The sequence below is a fragment of the Eptesicus fuscus genome, chromosome 1 (genome assembly GCF_027574615.1).
Source record: "Eptesicus fuscus isolate TK198812 chromosome 1, DD_ASM_mEF_20220401, whole genome shotgun sequence".
NCBI lineage: Eukaryota > Metazoa > Chordata > Mammalia > Chiroptera > Vespertilionidae > Eptesicus > Eptesicus fuscus.
The window spans coordinates 13,044,905-13,063,341 of NC_072473.1; the positions used below are offsets into that span (position 1 = coordinate 13,044,905).

The 18,437-nt window shown below is 41.6% G+C and overlaps 1 protein-coding gene across 1 annotated transcript in view; it reads left to right on the plus strand.

Moving 5' to 3' along the window:
• Positions 1 to 18,437, plus strand: part of PHEX (phosphate regulating endopeptidase X-linked) — a 225,337-nt gene that overhangs the window by 55,908 nt on the left and 150,992 nt on the right. Inside the window, exons 7-10 of the mRNA XM_008154575.3 lie at positions 2,319 to 2,435; positions 5,327 to 5,410; positions 6,595 to 6,740; positions 16,432 to 16,525. Coding sequence (XP_008152797.1) covers positions 2,319 to 2,435; positions 5,327 to 5,410; positions 6,595 to 6,740; positions 16,432 to 16,525 — 441 coding nt within the window. The remainder of the gene's footprint in view (positions 1 to 2,318; positions 2,436 to 5,326; positions 5,411 to 6,594; positions 6,741 to 16,431; positions 16,526 to 18,437) is intronic.

Consider the following 18,437-nt stretch of genomic DNA (forward strand, 5'->3'; position numbering starts at 1 on the left):
TTTTACTAGAGGCCCAGTGCATGATTGAATCATGCACGTGTAGGGTCCCCTACACGCTTTCGCTTTTCACGGTGGAGCTGGGTGCCTGTCCGCTGGTGCACCAGGCCTTTCAGAAGCCTCTGCTGAGCCGGAGGCTTCTGAAAGGCCTGGTGCCAGAGCAGACAGGCACCCAGCTCCCCCACTTTTGATGGACCGCGGCCGCTGGGGGGGTGCTACGGCCCCCTCAGCGGCTGCGGATCTGGCCGTTGAGAGGCGCCTCTCAACAGCAGGGTAGCCCCCCTCAGTGGCTGCGGATCCGTGCCTCTCAATGGCTGGATAGGCCACCCCGAGTCCCACCGCCCAGCCTCCCGCCGCCCAATTGTGGGCATAGTGGAGTGATGGTAATTTACATGTTACTCTATTATTAGATAGGATTGCGTTTAGAGAGAAAGAGACAAACATCAATGCGAGAGAGAAACATTGATCGCTTGCCTTCCGTATGCATCCCAATAAGGGATTGAACCTGCATCCTAGTTATATGACCTGTCCAGGATTCAAACCCCCAACCTTTTGGTGTATGGGACAATGCTCTAATCATCTGAGTCACCCAGCCAGGGTGAAAGTGGATGTAATGAACTTCTGTCAGTCTGGGGGCACCTCTGCTTATGCTGGGGTCACCACCCTATCAGCAACTAGGCTTGAAATCTTCTCCCCCTATAACCAATCAGTCAAGTCCTGTGGATTCTACCTTCAAAATCTCTCTTCTACCTCATCCTTCCTTTCTATTCTTACTACTCTAGGTCAGGCCCTTGGTAACTCTTGGCTTTATTACATCAGATAGCCTTTTGATTGTTACCTTCTTCCCTCCATTCCATTCATCCCCTTCATTGCCTCTGTAGTACCACTTGATCAATTCTCCTCTCAGTGCAGCTCACATCATACTTTTGCTCACAAGGTAGGATATAAATTCCTCATAGGGAGTTCAAGGCCTCTTCATGACCTGGTCCCAAACTAGCTTTACTGTGCCATCTATTTATCCGCCCCCTCCCCACCCAGCAAAGGCAGCTCATACACCTCATAGGAGGTCTCCTCATTGCTCCTGAACCTGTCTCCTTCAAACAGGTCTCCGATTTCTCCAGGCTGAAATTCTCCAGCTCTTTAATCTTCAAGCACTTAGCAGCTTTATTAAAGAACTTATGTTGGTCTAATATTAAAGTTAGTAATTACATGTTTATCTCCCTCACACACACAGAACCAGATCACACACTGGGAAATCAGACTTAAGTATTATTTAATTTTTCATCTGTACCTCCCCCCGCTTATGCACAGAATGCCTAGCAAGACATCTGCACATGTATTGATTAATTAAATAATTTTAATCAAACTGGGCATTGCAAAAGATTGTTTCTAATTAAGTCTATTTGCAAAGCTTGTTTACTGATTCAACAAATATTTATTAGGGGCCTGCTATATGCCAAGCACTGTATAGGTTCCAGTGTCATAAACACAGTGAGAATAGCTTACAGATTCAAGGTGTATGTCAGGAAATCTTATTCCTAAAGCATAACTGTGAGATTATTTAATACCTAGTATATTGAGTTCTTACAAGTATATCTGAAAGGAGAAATGACCCCCAATGAGATTCCGCAGTTCCCACAAAATAAGGTTCTCCCCTCCAGTAATATATGTGTCATGAAAATGGGTTTATGGACATGCAGGGAGGACATTCTATATTTGCTCTTTGCTCAGTTCCACTTCATCATTTCTCTCATCTCTCCCTTCTTTTTTTCCTGAGGTGGTGAGGAGAACTGTGTAAAAACGGTGCAAAACTAGAAAGACCTAGGGCTGCAGTTGATGGTGTTTTATTTATTTTTTTAGTGTGAAGGTGGGAAAACGGAGCTAGAAGAGAATAAATCACTGTTCCCACTAGTCTTCATGGATCATGCCTCCTGCTTTTAGCAACAGCTCTTTCCCATTATTTTATTAAAGCCTCTCTTGCCTGGAAAGAGGAGTCTGACCTTTAACTTTCTATTCTGGGCTCATTTGGAGATGTTTCACATATCCATAATATTGTCGGTTGCTACAAAACTAGTTCTCTTGATTCTCGGTGGCTGGACATTCCTGCCTCTCATGGAAACAGTATCCAAGGAGCTGTCACTCTTCTTTCTCCCAAAGTGGTAGGTGGGTGTTTGGTATCATATAATGACTGTACCGTACATTGAGTACAAGTGAAAATGAAGGGAATTTATTTCCACCTGCTGCTTCTGCTCCCCAATGTCTTTGAAACATACTTTCTAATAGACTGTTGTCATGGTCACTTGCTTCTTTATCTCTTACAGTATCGGGATGCCCTTTACAAGTTTATGGTGGATACTGCTGTACTTTTGGGTGCTAATAGCTCCCGAGCAGAGCATGACATGAAGTCAGTGCTTAAATTGGAAATTAAGATAGCTGAGGTAAGACTTAACCTAAAATCTGTTTCTTTTATTTTCTTTATTTTAAAGGCAGTATATCCTGAATGAAAAAATATATATAAAATAGCATTCTGTGATATTGTCCTTTGGGTCCAAGGTGTAACTAATAGCACCTCCTTTGGAAAGTCTTAGCTATGGCCAAAGACCATCTGGCTATATTTTCCAAGAGAAACTCCTGTATGGCTCCAATAGAAGAATAGTTATTTAATAAATCCTTATTGATTTGGTTTGAGTAGAAGGTATTTTTAAAAAAATATGTATTTTTATTGATTTTAGAGAGGAAGGGAGAGGGAGGAGAGAGAGAGAAACATCAATGATGAGAGAGAATCATTGATTGGCTGCTTCCTGCACGCCCCCTACTGGGGATCAAGCCCACAACCTGGGCATGTGACCTTGACCAGAATCGAACCCGGACCCTTCAGCCCGCAGCTCGACGCTCTATCCACTGAGCCAAACTGGCTAGGGCTGGAAGGTAATTTTTAATCTACTCTTTTCCCCATTGCCACTCAGGGTCAGTCTGACCTAAGATAGGGACTTAGAGAAGTCTGTCCCACCATACTGGATACACAAATTTGACATAGAAGTGTATAGGGTGAGCATTTTTATCTGCCTTTCTGGTACTACTTTGTATCTAGCCCTGTTTTTTCATTCTTTTCTTGCCCTGCTTTAATGAATCTCATTGTGTCATACACTATGTTCTGTGTAGGTCACCTTAAATTTTTCCAGGCTAATGCTAGGAACAAAAAGATATAAGAACCAACTTAAGGGAGAGTCAGAAATCCTAAATGGTTAGCTTTCTTTATAGAATAACTTTTTTTCCCTAGAAGAACCAAAGTGTAAAACCCCTATACATTCCCCAGACCAGAGAGAACAAGTATCGTGAGACCTGCTTGTTGGGATACTTTGTGTGGGGAAAAAAACTTTTGGCAAGAAACACTTGTATATGGGTTGGTAGTCTTTTATAACAAGTTTCTAAAAATCCTAAAGTTCACGTGACTCCAAGTGTTACTTGGTTTGTGTTTGGTGAAGTGTGGTGTGATGTTGAGGTATGGAGTTGGGGTAATGGATGAGGGCGAGGAAGAATTAGTTTTTCTCTCAGCAGCAGTGTTGCATGTGTGGACCTCTCTCCAAATTCGTACTCGCAGCACAAAAAGTCCATTCCTGGGTGTCACCTTTGAAGACTGTGTGATGAAGGTTACTGCAGATGTTCTGGAGTCAAAGACTGTGCCTCTGAGCCATGTCTAAAGGCTGTCTGGATTCCCTTCCTAGGCAAATAGGAGACCCAGAGCTCTAATTTGGACTGAAGCTCTGATACATCGGGGATGGCCTTGTTCTGAGCCAGGGATTTAGACCAAAAAGGGAACTAAAAACAGCTGGGCTGAGGCAAGACTGGGAATTGTCAAGAGGCTAAATGAAGTGACAAATCCATGGGATGGGGAGAAAGCTAGCAGAGCACTCAAAACAGCTTTGAGGCCAAAGGGCTCCAACCTGGGGCTGCAAGCCTGAGTAGAGGGAGGAGTGGACAGTCTCTGAGGCAATGATTCAAACAAAGCCAGGAAGATGTTTGTGAGACATATGAAGTCTCTCCTGTGGAGGCTGACGAGGGAGAAGCTAAGGGCACTGAGTCATTTAGAAAAGAGGGGACAGATGTCTACCACTCAGCCCTCTGTGTCTTTGCCTTGAGAAATCCATGGCACATGATTTTTGGCATGCTAGTAGTGCTCACTTCTGTTTCTTACACTCCAGGTCACTGGGGACATTCAAAATTAGTGGGAAATAGAGTTCTAGGGAAACTTCTGAAGCTTCCCTCGGGTGGCAGGACAGCTGAGTCCCGCACAAATAAGTCATTTTAAATACAGCCATGGAAGTGTGCATTTGACCAATCCCAGCTAGAGATATGTGCACCAGGGGAGGTCTTAGTGATGGAGTGGCCCCTGTGATTGGAGCCAAGTGGAGTTTAATGGCAAGATTTGACAGAGGAAATGAATCTAGGCAAAGTCTGGAATCATAGTTCAAACCCTGGGCGTGGTGGTTGTGGATGGGGGTGTAAGGGTAGGAGAGTCCTGTGGGAGGTGGTAAGTGGCAAGTTTAATGCAAGGGAACCAGATGACGTGACTCAGGGGTGGGTATGGGGAGCTACTGCCTGTTCATGGATGTGATTAGGATGGCCCATGAGGAAGGTGATCATTGCTGCTCTTCTTAGATCAGATTAAACATGGCAAAGGCTAGAAGCTTCAGTTTGTTTTGATATTGGCAAAGTGGCAAGGGCATGCATATTGGGAATGGAAAGAGTGTGAAGAGTCAGGGCTGGAGATGCACACTTGGAAATGTGTATCAGGATGGTGAGACCAGCAGTGGGGCCTGGGGACTCTCAAAGCCAGGGAAACCAGAGGGAAGAAGGGAAGTGAGGGAATGAGCTGTTGACAGAATGATTACAGGAGGCACTGGTGTCCAGATAGTCTAGTGTTCTTCAGTGAAAATGTGGCCCTAGGGATGAAGGCTGGTCTGTGGCTCCTGACACACAGAGCTCATTATCTGGACACCACAGGTAAAGGTAAGGTGTTTGTCTCAATGGACTTTGGTGTCAAAACTGGGCCAATAATAGATTTTGTCCATCCACATTGTAGGTGAGGAAGAGATTCTGGGTAGTTACATTTGTACTGAGGACAATGTTTCCTAGTGAACAGGACAGGAAGTTTCTTTTTATTTCTTAATCTTGCCTAAAGTGATGTCTTTTTTTTCTCTCCCAAGTTCAGCACCACACCAAAATCTTGAAAAACTGTATGATACTCTGCAGATGTTTGCGCACATGTAGGTGTCATGCAGTAAGAAACTGTTCCTTTGAAAAAATAACCAAAGTCTCCTTCCAACAGATAATGATTCCACATGAAAACCGAACCAGCGAGGCCATGTACAACAAAATGAACATTTCCCAACTGAGTGCTATGATTCCCCAGGTTGGTGAAAACAATGTAGGGAATTTTATTTTAACTGGTTAGTTTACCAGTGATTGTATTTCATCTGTGTGTAAATTTTTGCCTTGTCAAACCTGCTACCAGTGGTTTTGGTTATCATCATCTTTGTCCATTATCACATACACTATCCCTTTTCTGTGCATCAGGATGCTTTCTGCTCTTGGGACAGAAAACCTTTCCAAGATGGCTTAAAAACTTACAGCCCATTTTGCTACATGACAAAAGTTCAGACATAGGTGGCTACTGGTGTTGGTTTAGCTGCTTAACAATGTTGTCAGAGGCCCAAATTCTTTCCACTCCATTCTCTTTAGTGTATTGGCTTTTTGACTTCATGTGTGGTGACTCAAGCATGCAAGGTGGCTACCACAGGTCCATATATCACATCTGCCATCAGGGCAGGATGAAGAGGGAGGGGCAGTGATGGCCATATCTAATTTTTTATCAGGAAAAACCAAAGTCTTTCTAGAATATTCCCAGGTGTCTTCCTTTTATTTCTTATTGAGTAGAATTGGGGCTTGTATGTGGCCATCCCTACCCACAGGAATGGCTGGGCCAGTGAGTAGCTGGTTTTTCATTTCAATAGTGGAGGCAAGCAAGTGAGGGGCCAATTAAAACAGCAAGATAGTGATGCTCTGAAGAGGGGTATGTTACATTTTGTTGCTGCTTGTTTCCCCTGTGAAAGAAAGGTTGTGTCAGAAGGAAGACCAGTAATGTCCTGGGGCATCTGTGTCTTTGTGGACATGACAGTGAGTATGGGAGCCAGGGAGAGTACAGGGGGAGAAAGGGAGGAGAGAAGGAGGAGAGAGAGGGAGCATAGAATGGAGGGGGAAGTACAGGATGCGGGGGGGTAGGGGGGAGAGGAAATGAAGGAGAGGAGAGTTGAGGAGGGAGGGGCAGAGAGTACTGGAGGGACCAGCAGAGGGAGTATGGGTATTACCAGGTGAGTGTATGTGTTGTCCATATGCGGATGGAACACATGTTCCATTTATGATGCAAGTAGTAGGTCTGGGTGGCAGTGATTGGGCATTTATTTTCTAGATTTGAGCAGTTACATCTTTAATTATTTGGTTTGAAATCACAAGCAATGGATTATGTTAAACTGATGATATTTGCCTTGCTGCCTAGCAGGAGGTACTTTCACTCTGGTTTTTTCTCTTACTCCTCAGTTTGACTGGCTGGGCTACATCAAGAAGGTCATCGATACCAGACTCTACCCTGACCTAAAGGACATCGGCCCCTCAGAGAACGTGGTGGTTCGTGTCCCGCAGTACTTTAAGGATCTGTTTAGGATATTAGGCTCTGAGAGGAAGAAGTAAGAGCTTCCTTGTGTATTTTACTGTGACTTGTGTTTTTCCTTGTAAGTTTTAAGGCCTTACCTCTCACATCTTTTGAAAACTGTTTTTAATGGAAGTTGCATCAAAAGAGTCTTGGGGGAAATCATGGTACCCTTTGTGACAAATTGGCCCAAACCATCGTCTGCTGTGATTTACTTGCTGCAATGACAGCACATGCGCAATGTTTTTGCTCCTTATTTCCAGTATTTCTCCATCTTTTCTCTCTGAATACCTAAATTATTTGTTAGTTTTGTGAACTAGTCATATAATAATGTTTTCTGAGACTTCTATATGAACATGTTCCCCCTCTCCCCCCAGTTAATTCTTAGTCTATTGCTGCGTTTCCCCCCTTGTTTCTTTTTAGCCAATGAGTCACTTTGTGGCAGTAAACCAAAGTGCCTGTATTGAAAAGACATAAGATCACTCAGAGAGCTGTAGAAAAATTGCACTGATGAAAGAACTTCAGGAACTGTCAGGTTTTTCTTATTAGAAAGAATGTTTTAGGATTTGTTGCGATGCTACTTTACTAGTGGCACTACAAAACAAGGAAGCCCAAAAAATGCCCAGGAAAGAGAATTTTACATCTTTATGAAGCCATTCAGATTTGACTACAGAAAATGAAGCACAGAAAGGTCAACTAGTTTACAAAGACAAAGGCGAATTACCAGGCCAGGATAAAAAACCATATTTTCTTATTTGGACTTATACAAGGCATGTTGCAAGGGGTTATTATTTAAAAAAAAAAGGGCACCTGCAAAAGTCCTAGGAATAAAATTCAGCATCCATCCCCACCTACGGAAGGACACCTTTGAAGAGCTGTATTCTTTTTAAGATGATACATTCTTATGGAAAAAGCAGTGTGTGTTCATTGAGGAAAGCATGCAGGACAGTAAACATACAGAGAAGGGAGAGAAGAAACAATAAATTCACCTAAAATTCTACCAGAGATAAGCAGCGATTCTTTGAAAATTCTCTAAGCAAAAATTGAATCTAGAGGGAAATAGTATTTGTGTGGGGTAGAGCCTTGCTATTCAAACTGTGCTCCATGGACCAGTAATGCCAGCAGCCTGTGGTAGAAATATAGATTCCAAGGCCCCTCCTCCATAGAGGCTATAAAGTAGATCTGGAGTGAGGCCCAGGAATCTGTATTTTAACAAGCAACCCAAAAAAGTCTTACACTTACTTTTTTGGGGAGGAGGGGGGGAACTCACTACATTAGAATACTTATTCATATGTGCTTTCTAGCTCTGAAATACTATAAAATATGATCTAAATGATTTTCTACTCCTATGCCATTGAGTTATTGGGCACATTTTAAATTTTGGTGGTAACTTGCATTGAAAGGTGGAGTTTACCATGTTATATATCTATTCTTCAGATTAGTAGGTGCTTTAGGAAATTAATTTTATTTCCAAAAAAGCCTAACTTATAACAACATGATAGATTGGGCGTTGGCTTACTGTGTTAGAAAAATCATCTCTATGGTGATGATGATACTTTAGAACTGCAGGACTTGTTATAACAAAAGGGACCAAGAAAGACCATGAGTAGAGGGAGATTTTAATCTGCTTCTTGTCAAAATGGTAACTTGATGTAAATGTAGTGAACAGCACTGGAAGAATACACTGAGTGGCCAGATTATTATGATCTCTGGACACATAATAATCTGGCCACTCAGAGAGTGTGTGTGTGTGTGTGTGTGTGTGTGTGTGTGTGTGTGTGTGTGTTTTAGAGGCCCGGTGCATGGATTCATGCATGGGTGGGGTCCGGCCAGCCTGGCCAGGGGGAGGGGACATGGGCGGTTGGCCAGCCTGCCTGCTGGTCGAACTCCTGGTTGAGGGGACAATTTGCATATTAGCCTTTTATTATATAGGATATACACTGAGTGGCCACATTATTATGCGTTCAGAGATCATAATAATCTGGCCACTCAGTGTATATAGATAGAAAAATTACCTACAGATAGTATATCCATGATATAAAATGACCTCTAGACATTATGAAACTTCAGTTTTAAAGACAGAAAACATCTCTTTCACATAATTTAAGCCGCAAAAACAGATTCATCAAAAACAACTTGTATTCTATATATTCTTATGAGATTTAAAAACACTTTACATATGGAAAAGATTAGTACTTTATTTGCACATCACAGTGCATTTTTATACTGCTAATCATATTTGATCTTTACTTGTGTTGTATTCCAATCCAGGAAATATCCCCTTGGGTCCTCACAGTTACATATTAGTCAGGACATGCCAATTTCTGGAATAAGTACCTCTAAACTCTCATTGGCTTGCACAATAAAAATTATACTCTTGGCTCATGGAACAGTCCAACATGGGTGTCCCTATAAGATGGCTTTCTTCTAAGTAGTGACTCGAGAACCCAGGCTCCTTCTTCTTGTGACTGCCCTTCTCTGGGTGTTTGGAATCTTCTCCATTCAGCTGATAGGTGGGGAAAGAGAGGGTAGAAGATTGCAAGGAAGTTTTTGTGGTAAAGCCTAAAAGTGGTGCATATCCCTTCTACCCTTATTTCATTGGTCAGAACACAGTCATGTAACCCATTTAACTGCAGAAGAAGCTGGGAAGTATAGTTAAGTCGTGTGCCCAGGAGGAAAATATCACATAAGTGATCTAATTTTCTTGAAATGATATTTTCTTGTTTGTTCCACCCTTCCCCCAAATGACGCAGTTGAGCACCTGTTGGTGGCCACTCTTGTATAATAAGTCTTCACTTAATGTCATCAATAGGTTCTATGACTTTAAGTGAAATGATATATAATGAAACCAGTTTTACCATAGGCTAGTTTAAAAAAATATATATTTTTATTGATTTCAGAGAGGAAGGGAGAGGGAGAGAGAGATAGAAACATCAATGATGAGAGAGAATCATTGATTGGTTGCCTCCTGCACGCCCTCCACTGGGGATCAAGCCCACAACCTGGGAAAGTGCCCTTGACCTGAATCAAATTCGGGACCCTTCAGTCCGCAGGCTGACGGTCTATCTACTGAGCCAAACCAGGTAGGGCTACCATAGGCTAATTGATATAAATAAGAGTTAACTTCCTATAGCATCTCATCAAGGTTGTAATAAGACAATGTTATTTGAGGATCTGCTGTAATTGCTTTTGTAACTTCAAGGCCTAGCACAATGCTTCTCATAGTAGATACTTCGTAAAAATTTCTAGAAATTAACCAGATGCCCCAGTCACCACTATCCAGGAGGTGATATGTAAGCAGAACCGCAGAGGATATGGAGTAGTTTTCCAGGTAGAAGAGAGTGGAAAAGGGATGTTGCATATGTTCAGTGATGGGACTAGCATGTTGTCTTCGAAGCAGGACTCCAGAGAGCTGGGGAGGCCTTGAGGGATTGGTTTGGGCTCAGGATGTATAAAGGAAAGGTTTTTACCATCCTCCCACCTCTCCCCTGGAGGTACCTTTGAAGAAATAGCCAATCCTTCTCAAGTTGGGTGTCTCTGCTGTGCCTCTGTTCTGAGAATCTGCCAGTGAAAATCACACATGGGTCATGATGATGTTAACCACCATTATGACTAACAATTACCTTAAAATAACTATATATTGTTTCCCTTTTACAGATGAGGAAGCTGAGGTTAAGTGACCTGCCTAAGGACACACCTCTTAGAGGGAGCAGAGCTGAGATTCTAAACTCGGTGACCCTCATTTCTATGTCCTGTCTCTTTTCCATACATGTCTCTGTATGGAAAGGAGACACCTTTCAGACACTTCCCTGTTACTTTGGAGACAGACAACTCTCCTTTAATTTTCAGGATTACCAAACCATCTTGGGTTGGTATTAGCTGCTCATTTCTTGATGGCTTCTTACCCTCTTATATCATGTCTCCTGCCAGCCTGGTGGGCTTAGGCCTCTCTTTCTGACTGAATGGCTTTGGGGACAGAGGCACTGACTCTGAAAGTTGGTTCGTGGTACAAATCTAGAGCAGTGAGATCCCCTAGAGGTTGTTCCAGAAACTGTTGGCCCTTGAGGGACAAGGAATTAGGTGGCCAGGGCAGGGCCATTTGAGGGCTTGGCCTGGAGGCTGCCTATAGGGATATGGAGTTGGAGTTCAAGGTGGAAAGGGGGTGTGAAGATGCAGTGATGTGCTGTGTCTCTCAGGTTTTGGGCATGTCTTTCCAACTCCATGTGGAGTGAGATCACATGAATAATTTGAAATCAACTCTAATTTTTGATGTGCCTGAGCATTAATTAGGTGGCAGTATAATTCAGTCAATATGGTCAGATCTGCTCCTGGCTTGAGAATATTTACAACCTGGAAATTGGCAAATTCTATAGATCAAGTTTTTCTTGTCAAGCCAGTTGTCTAGAACATCACTGGGTGATGGGTGCTGCAGACTTCCATCCCTTTCTGCCTCCCTTCAGTTCTTCCACCCACTCCTGACTTGAGGCTGTCTTAGATTCCATCTAATTTGGTCTGAGGAGCTAGAATGGGAGGGGGAGGCTAAGGAAAGATGGGAACAGAGAAATTTGACTTGGGATCTTCTGTGTGCGCGCACACCCGTACTTCAGCAGTCTGGCCTAAAGCAGACTAGGAGCTTTTGCCAAGCCTCTGTGATCTTTTCTGTCCTCCATTTTATTTTCATATAAAGCATGCACAGTATATATTAAAGTGAGATGACTCTTGTTGGACAGGTACTCCTAGAGGCTTACCTGGAAAATGTGCTATTCTGTGGACCTCTTAATAGGGTTCAGCAATGCTGATGGTGATCTAGGGCCTCGCTGTTCAAAGTATGGCCCATGGAGAGCAATATTGGCCTCTCCTGAGAGCATGTTAGGAATGCAGAATCTGAGATTTAGAATGTCCTAGTTTAGCTGTGTGTGCAGAAAGATGAGGAGATGGAGTTTTCCTGGACCAGTTGTTCTCAAACCTGACAGTCATCGGAATATCCCCAGAGGGCTTGTTAAAACATACTGCTGAGTCCCACCCCACAGTTTCTGATTCAGTTGCTCTGGGGCAGGCCCAGGAATTTTTTAACAAGTTCTCAGGTGATGCTGCAGTTGCTGGGCTAGGGACACAGCTTGGGAATCACAGCCTTAGGCATACCTCTGAGCAGCCTCTAGGATTTAGGGAGATTTCTTTGGCTTTGAGAACCTTTGAGAAGAAACTGGCTCACCTCAGGGAGTATGACTGAGAGGAGCAAATGCAAGCTCTGGAATCTCAGGACCAAATGTTAGTCCCAGATTTGACACATCCTTGGAAGTCCCTTGACTTCTGACCTTTGTTTCCTTCATCTGAAAATGGAGATAATAATAACCACCCCATAGCATCAGTAATGAGGATCAAAAAAGGTACATTATGATCTTTGAAATGAAATACAAATGTTAGCTGCCACTGATTGAGAACAAAGGGCAGCAGATGCTTCTTTAAAAACATATTCCTGGTCAGAGGCTTTGGGAAATGATTTCATGTTGCTCTTTTAGTGGTGGGTTCTCTTCTGAGGTGTTGTGCTTTTCTCTCCTTTATTTCTCGTCATTTGGGGAAAGCACCATACTGCTGACAATGCTTTTTGGAAAAAACAAAGATATTATTTGCTATTTTCAAGTGCTGTTGCTGAGTCTAATTTTTTTTCTCCTTGGTGTGTCTGAGCATTAGGTGGCATGAATTTAGTCATTATGGTCAGATCTGCTCCTGGCTTGGTAATATTAGCACTCTACAGCTGTGTGCTCCCCGCGTTCTGTCAGTGTATTTGTCACACACCGGAGCAGCTCATCAGCACCATTGTCTCACTGTGCGAGCTTCCCGCATTTCAGCTCCTGGCTTTCCAAGGTCTTGTAATGCTAGCATTTTAGTAATACCTTGCCCATGAAGACCTCACATACTGTTCTTTCTTCATACCTACAGATTTCTGCTAAGTGCCTTTGTCAGAGTATTTCAGGGTCTCCGTGATTGGTCAGGAATTTTTTTTCTGAATTACAGGCATTCATGCATCATTGCGTAGCACGGGGAAAAACACACAGGTTTAGAGGTAGACATACCATACTCTGGTCAAGCCTCCATCGTTTATTACATTGGTTCTATTTATGTTGGGTTCCACCCTAGAGATTTTGATGTAATTGGTGTGGAGGGGCCTGAACATCTGGACTTTTAAAACTCCTCAGGTGATTTTACTAAGTTGGAGACCCACTGACTATATAATAATGAGGAGTTACTTAATGGTTCTAGGCCTCAAGTTTCCTTGTATGTAAAATGGGTACAATTACATCTATAGCAGTTGCTGTGGGGATTCTAGAAAATTCCATATGACTTCAAGGGAGCTGAAAGGCCCACGCTTCTAAATTTTCAGTATGCTTCTACCACCATGTCTTTTCTTTTTCTTTTTTCTTTTTTTTTTTTTAATTACTTTATTGATTAAGGTATCACATATTTGTCCTCATCCTCCCCATTCCCATCCCAAACCCCTCCCCACGCATGCCCCCACCCCCCTGTTGTCCGTGATCACTGGTTAGGCTCATATGCATGTGCACAAGTCCTTTGGTTGATCTATCTCCCTTAACCCCACCCTCCCCTACTTTCCCTCTGAGGTCTGACAGTCTGATTGATGCTGTTCTTGTTCATCAGTCTATGTTGTTCCTCATTTCCCCTAGATGAGTGAGCTCATGTGATACTAGAAATTCACTTATAAGAACCGAAAATGAGAAGCAATAATGGTTATGCTGAGAGGCAAATGAATCAGTCTGTAGTGAGTTTCTTTCTGGGCCAACAGTTCTTTTGAGTCCCAATTTCTATGTCCAACAGTTCCTTATGTGTACATGTCAGCACTGACATTTCAGTTCTGGATTGTGGACACATGACCACCATGTCTTTTCTACTGCCATCAGGTCCCTCTTAACAGTGTCCCTAGTTAATCTGGCTCATCACTGCTCCCTTGAAGGAATATTTTTTGAATTCACATAGGATATCTGCTGGCCAGGGACCCTCTAATCTGTACCTATGAATTCAGCATAGCTGTCACGCCCAACAAGCAGTATTTTAAGTTTGAAGAACATACAGACCTTGAGTTAGGGTCAGGCTCTGCCCCATTGACATTCTCTACCCTGGACCCTGATTGTTGCCTGTGTCTCCCTTACTACAGCTGGCGTTTTGTGTCTGAGAGTGAGGACCCTGCTCACCATCCCCTCCAAACAAGCTATTCCTACATTATTTAGCTTGTCTACAGTTCATATTTTTGCTTCACACCCCTAAGCCTTCCATCCTTTGGGCACAGCCCAGGCCCTGTCCCTCTCATGATGCTTACTCTCATCCCTCAGTTTGAGCTGTGAAGTGTCTGGCACATACTTTTGGGTGCCAGTGTCTGCCAAAGCATTCTTGATGTGCTTGCCTCATTTCCCCTGCTCAGCTAAAAGCTTCAAGAGATCAGTGACTATATCTTTCTTGCCTTTCCATCTCCCCAGTACCTAGAACTATTAGTACATATCTAGGTGCCCAGAATGTGCTGATTGAGTGAAAGGAGGATCTCATGTGTTCTTATTGTGTGTGCCTTCAATTCAGAAACCTGATTATATGAACAAGCTGAAATCTGAAGTCCTGTGTCCCCAAACTAGATTCTAAGTTCTCTGAATGTAGGCCCCGGATTCCTATTTCTTTACATTCCTCATGGCATCTGGAGCAATACTTGGGCAGCAGTAAATGGTCAGTGAGCACTTCTTGTCTTGCTCAGGAGTAGGGATGTGAACTGAAAAGATCCAAGGGAATGATCTAAAACTACATATATATTGTAGTAGCCTCAACAGAGCATGGATAAGGGCTAGACTTTACTGATAAGAACAGGGGCTTCTGAGAAGGAGTGCACACATCCCAACAATATCCACTAAATTCAAGAGAAAATATGAAAACTTCTATATGTCTATTTTTTATTGAAAAAAAAAATTAGGTTTTATATTGTTCTTTATAGGTGGCCACAAACTCTGCATTTGATCTGTATGGCACAGATGGGGTGGGTAGTGTCACCCACAGTACTTTGTTTTCATTAGATATATGAAAATAATTTCGAACTCTTTACATATACATGTAGATTTATAAATTTTATTATCTAGTTTAATCCCTCCAAAATGGACAAATGACTTTAAAAATTCTTGCGGAGAAACAGGAATTGTAGCTACTACTAGTAAAGTAAGCACAAGTGAATGGCAAGAAAATGGCAGAAGTGCCTCTTTTCCTACTCTAGTTTGCCATCTTGGTTAGCCAGATGACAAGGTAAAAACAGTGGTGGTCTAACCAGATGTGACAAGGATATGGTCCAAAACGTTTTGAAATAGCCAAGAAGACTATATGAAATGTGGATCTACAGCCACTGTCATTGTATTATCCTAATCCTATATGCATAATATTTCTGGAAGAATTAACTAATGATATTTGAAGAACTAATGATTTTTGAAAATATCTTTATTTCACTTTAACTTCAAAATTTCTATTTCTGCATTTGTCAAAACATTTGTAATATGTTAGTCCAATAGCTTATCCCTATGTAAATGAAAATAACTACACATATATTGGCTATATATGCTGAAAAATACTTTATTGCTAACAGTGCACGTTTACTGGGTTAGAGTGCCAGGCAAATGAGAGCATTCTTTTTAAAAATTATTTTTTTAATATTTCAATTGCAGTTGGCATACAATATTATATTAGTTTCAGATAGTCAGCATAGTGATTAGACATTTATATAACTTACAAAGTGATCACCCCCGTAAGTCTAGTACAAATGTGGGTTGTTCTTGATGGCCCAGTTATCATCATCATGTCACACTGCTCTCCCATGGCTGTCTGACTCAAGAGCTGTCTCAGGAAAGTGTGTTATTAGTCACTGTGATAATGGCACAGCTGGGAGGAGATGGGTCATTAAAAATTCATCATCACTGTTGATTTAGAAGTTAACTCAGGTCACACATCCTCTGAGGTCAAGGCATCTTTTGCTTATAGAAAAAGGCAACACTTGATAGAGTGTAGTGGATTTTTAAGATATGTATTACGAGTATTACACGAGCATATGGGTTTGTTTATATGTTTGGAAGTGAATAACAACAAAAAAAAATCTGGAATTTATAATTTGTCAAGTATGTTCTTAATTTATATTAACCTCACAATAACCGTGTAAGGTAGGAATCATCCCCATTGTATGACAAAGGATGATAACATCAGCAAGGGTAAGTGACTTGCCCAAGCTCACATATCTAGTAAGTATAGAACCAGGGTGCAAATCTAGATAATTGATATTAGCCAATATATAGCTGTTTGTTTCCAAAGATAAGAATTCATCCGCATTTTTATCAAGTTGCCTAATAATTCAAAGGTGTGGGTGTGGATAATTTCTAGACATGGAACGCTGGGCAACAGTGGACTCCATGCCCTGAGAGGGAAAGCAAAATGTTCACAAATGAGGCCTGGAGATGGAATATTCATTTCATCTATCTGTAGTAGGTGGTGAAAAGCAAGCCAATTTTGGTTAAGTGTATTGACATTGTATCATCTTATGTCATTTTTCAAGTGAAAGTTCTGCAGTTGTTTTTTCTTCTTTTTTTTTTAATCAAGAGATTCCTCCAAGGGGCTTTGCCAACAGTTTTCCCTAAGGTGTTCTGCAGAGCATCAGATAGCAACCTAAATATAATAAATGTGCATCTCTCTGTTAACAGGACCATTGCCAACTATTTGGTGTGGAGGATGGTTTATTCCAGAATTCCAAACCTTAGCAGGCGCTTTCAGTATAGGTGGCTGGAATTCTCAAGGGTAAGTTTTAAGAAGATTGCAATGTTACATCACTTGATAACTTTACATGCAGGAATAGTTTATATATTAGCTAATCCAATAAAAATCATCTTTAGGAATTGGACAGAGGGAGTTTTGCAGGCCAAGCTCTACTTTTTTTCTTTTCTTTCTTTATTTTTACTGAGGAACATAGAGACATAGAGTAAGGTACAGTTATGGTCCTTTGATATGACCTCAATATATATAGTTGATGAGGCTATGTAAGATATTTAGAGCAATACTTGGGACCATCACATTGTTTTCACTCTCCACCTTTTGTCAATTTATTCCCATTTTCCTCCATGTGTTTTTTCTTTTAAATATTTTTATTGATTTTTCAAGAGAGAGGAAAGGAGAAGGAGAGAGAAAAACATCAATGTGAGAGTGAAACATTGATCGGTTGCCTCCTGCACATCCCCCACCAGGGATTGAGCCTGTAACCTGGTCATGTACTCTGACTGGGAATGGAACTGCAAACTTTGGGTGCAAGGGATGATGCCCAACCAACTGACCCATACCGGCCAAAGGCCCCCAGTGTTTTTAACTGGTTCACTATAATTATAGTTTTAATATTTCTTAGTGATGTATTTGTAACCAGTTTTCATTTCAGTATTCTGAATACTTAAAATGTGCATGGCATATGTATTAGATAGTAAAGTTTCATCTTTAATTTAGGCATAGAGTTTCATCTCTAACTGTATCTTAATCTTCAATCTTAAAATCTCTCTTAACTCTGCTAGGCCGAAGAGGCCTAAATCTAGATTCCTGGGAGACCTCATTCAACCGTCTGAAACACTTTTCTTCTCCTTCCTTCCTCATCTGACTCTTTGATCATTACTTCTCTGCCACTCTTATTCTCATTTTACATTGGTGTTAACTCTTATCTTTGTTTTAGAGGCTTTTTTTTGAAAAATCCTCACCCTAGGATATTTTTCTATTGATTTTTAGGGAGAGTGGGAGAGAGAGGGAAAGACAGAGAGACACATCAATGTGAGAGAAATAAACACATTGATCGGTTGTCTCCTGCACGCACTCTGACCAGGGCCCGGCCTGAGCCTGCAACCGAGGTATGTGCCCTTGACCGGAATCGAACCTGGGACCCTTCGGTCCTCAGGCCGCAGCTCTAGCCACTGAGCCAAACTGGCTAGGGTTGTTTTGGAGGCTTTTGTCTGAATAATTCTCCCACCACTAGAGGACTTAAGAATTTTGTGGCATTAAAAAAAAAAGTAACATTTTAAGCCCTGGCTGGTTTGGCTCAGTGAATAGAGCGTCAGCCTGTGGACTGGGGGGTCCTGGGTTTGATTCCAGTCAAGGGCACATGCCCGGGTTGTGGGCTCATTCCCCAGTGGGGGATGTGCAGGAGGCAGCCGATCAATGATTCTCTCTCATCATTGATGTTTCTATCTCCCTCTTCTTTCCTCTCTGAAATAATAAAAATATATTTTAAAAAAGTAACATTTTAAGAATTTAGTGACTTTAAAAAATATTTTTTCTGTATTTGAATGATGAATTTTATAAGCTATGGTTTTATTTAACAAATGTTTTAGTTATCACAGAAACTGGTAAATACAGAAATTCTTAGTGGGTAATTACTCTTGAGGAGTAACACAATTATTTTGAATATATTTTGGCCTTTCAAAGTCACTAGACTATTGAGCTTTATATAGAACAGCATAAAAAAACTATATATATTGAGGTCATATCAAAGGATTAAACTACAAAAGTAGTAGATTTCATATATATATATATTTAACTCCTATGGATCACGTAAGAGATAGTACCCAGCTGCTCTCTACCCACACTGTGAAGAGAGTCAGAGAGAGAGGTGTAAGAAGTAGAGTGTGAAAATTTTGAGGTTAGGTATGAGAGGATGTTTCTTGAGTGTAAAGTGCTA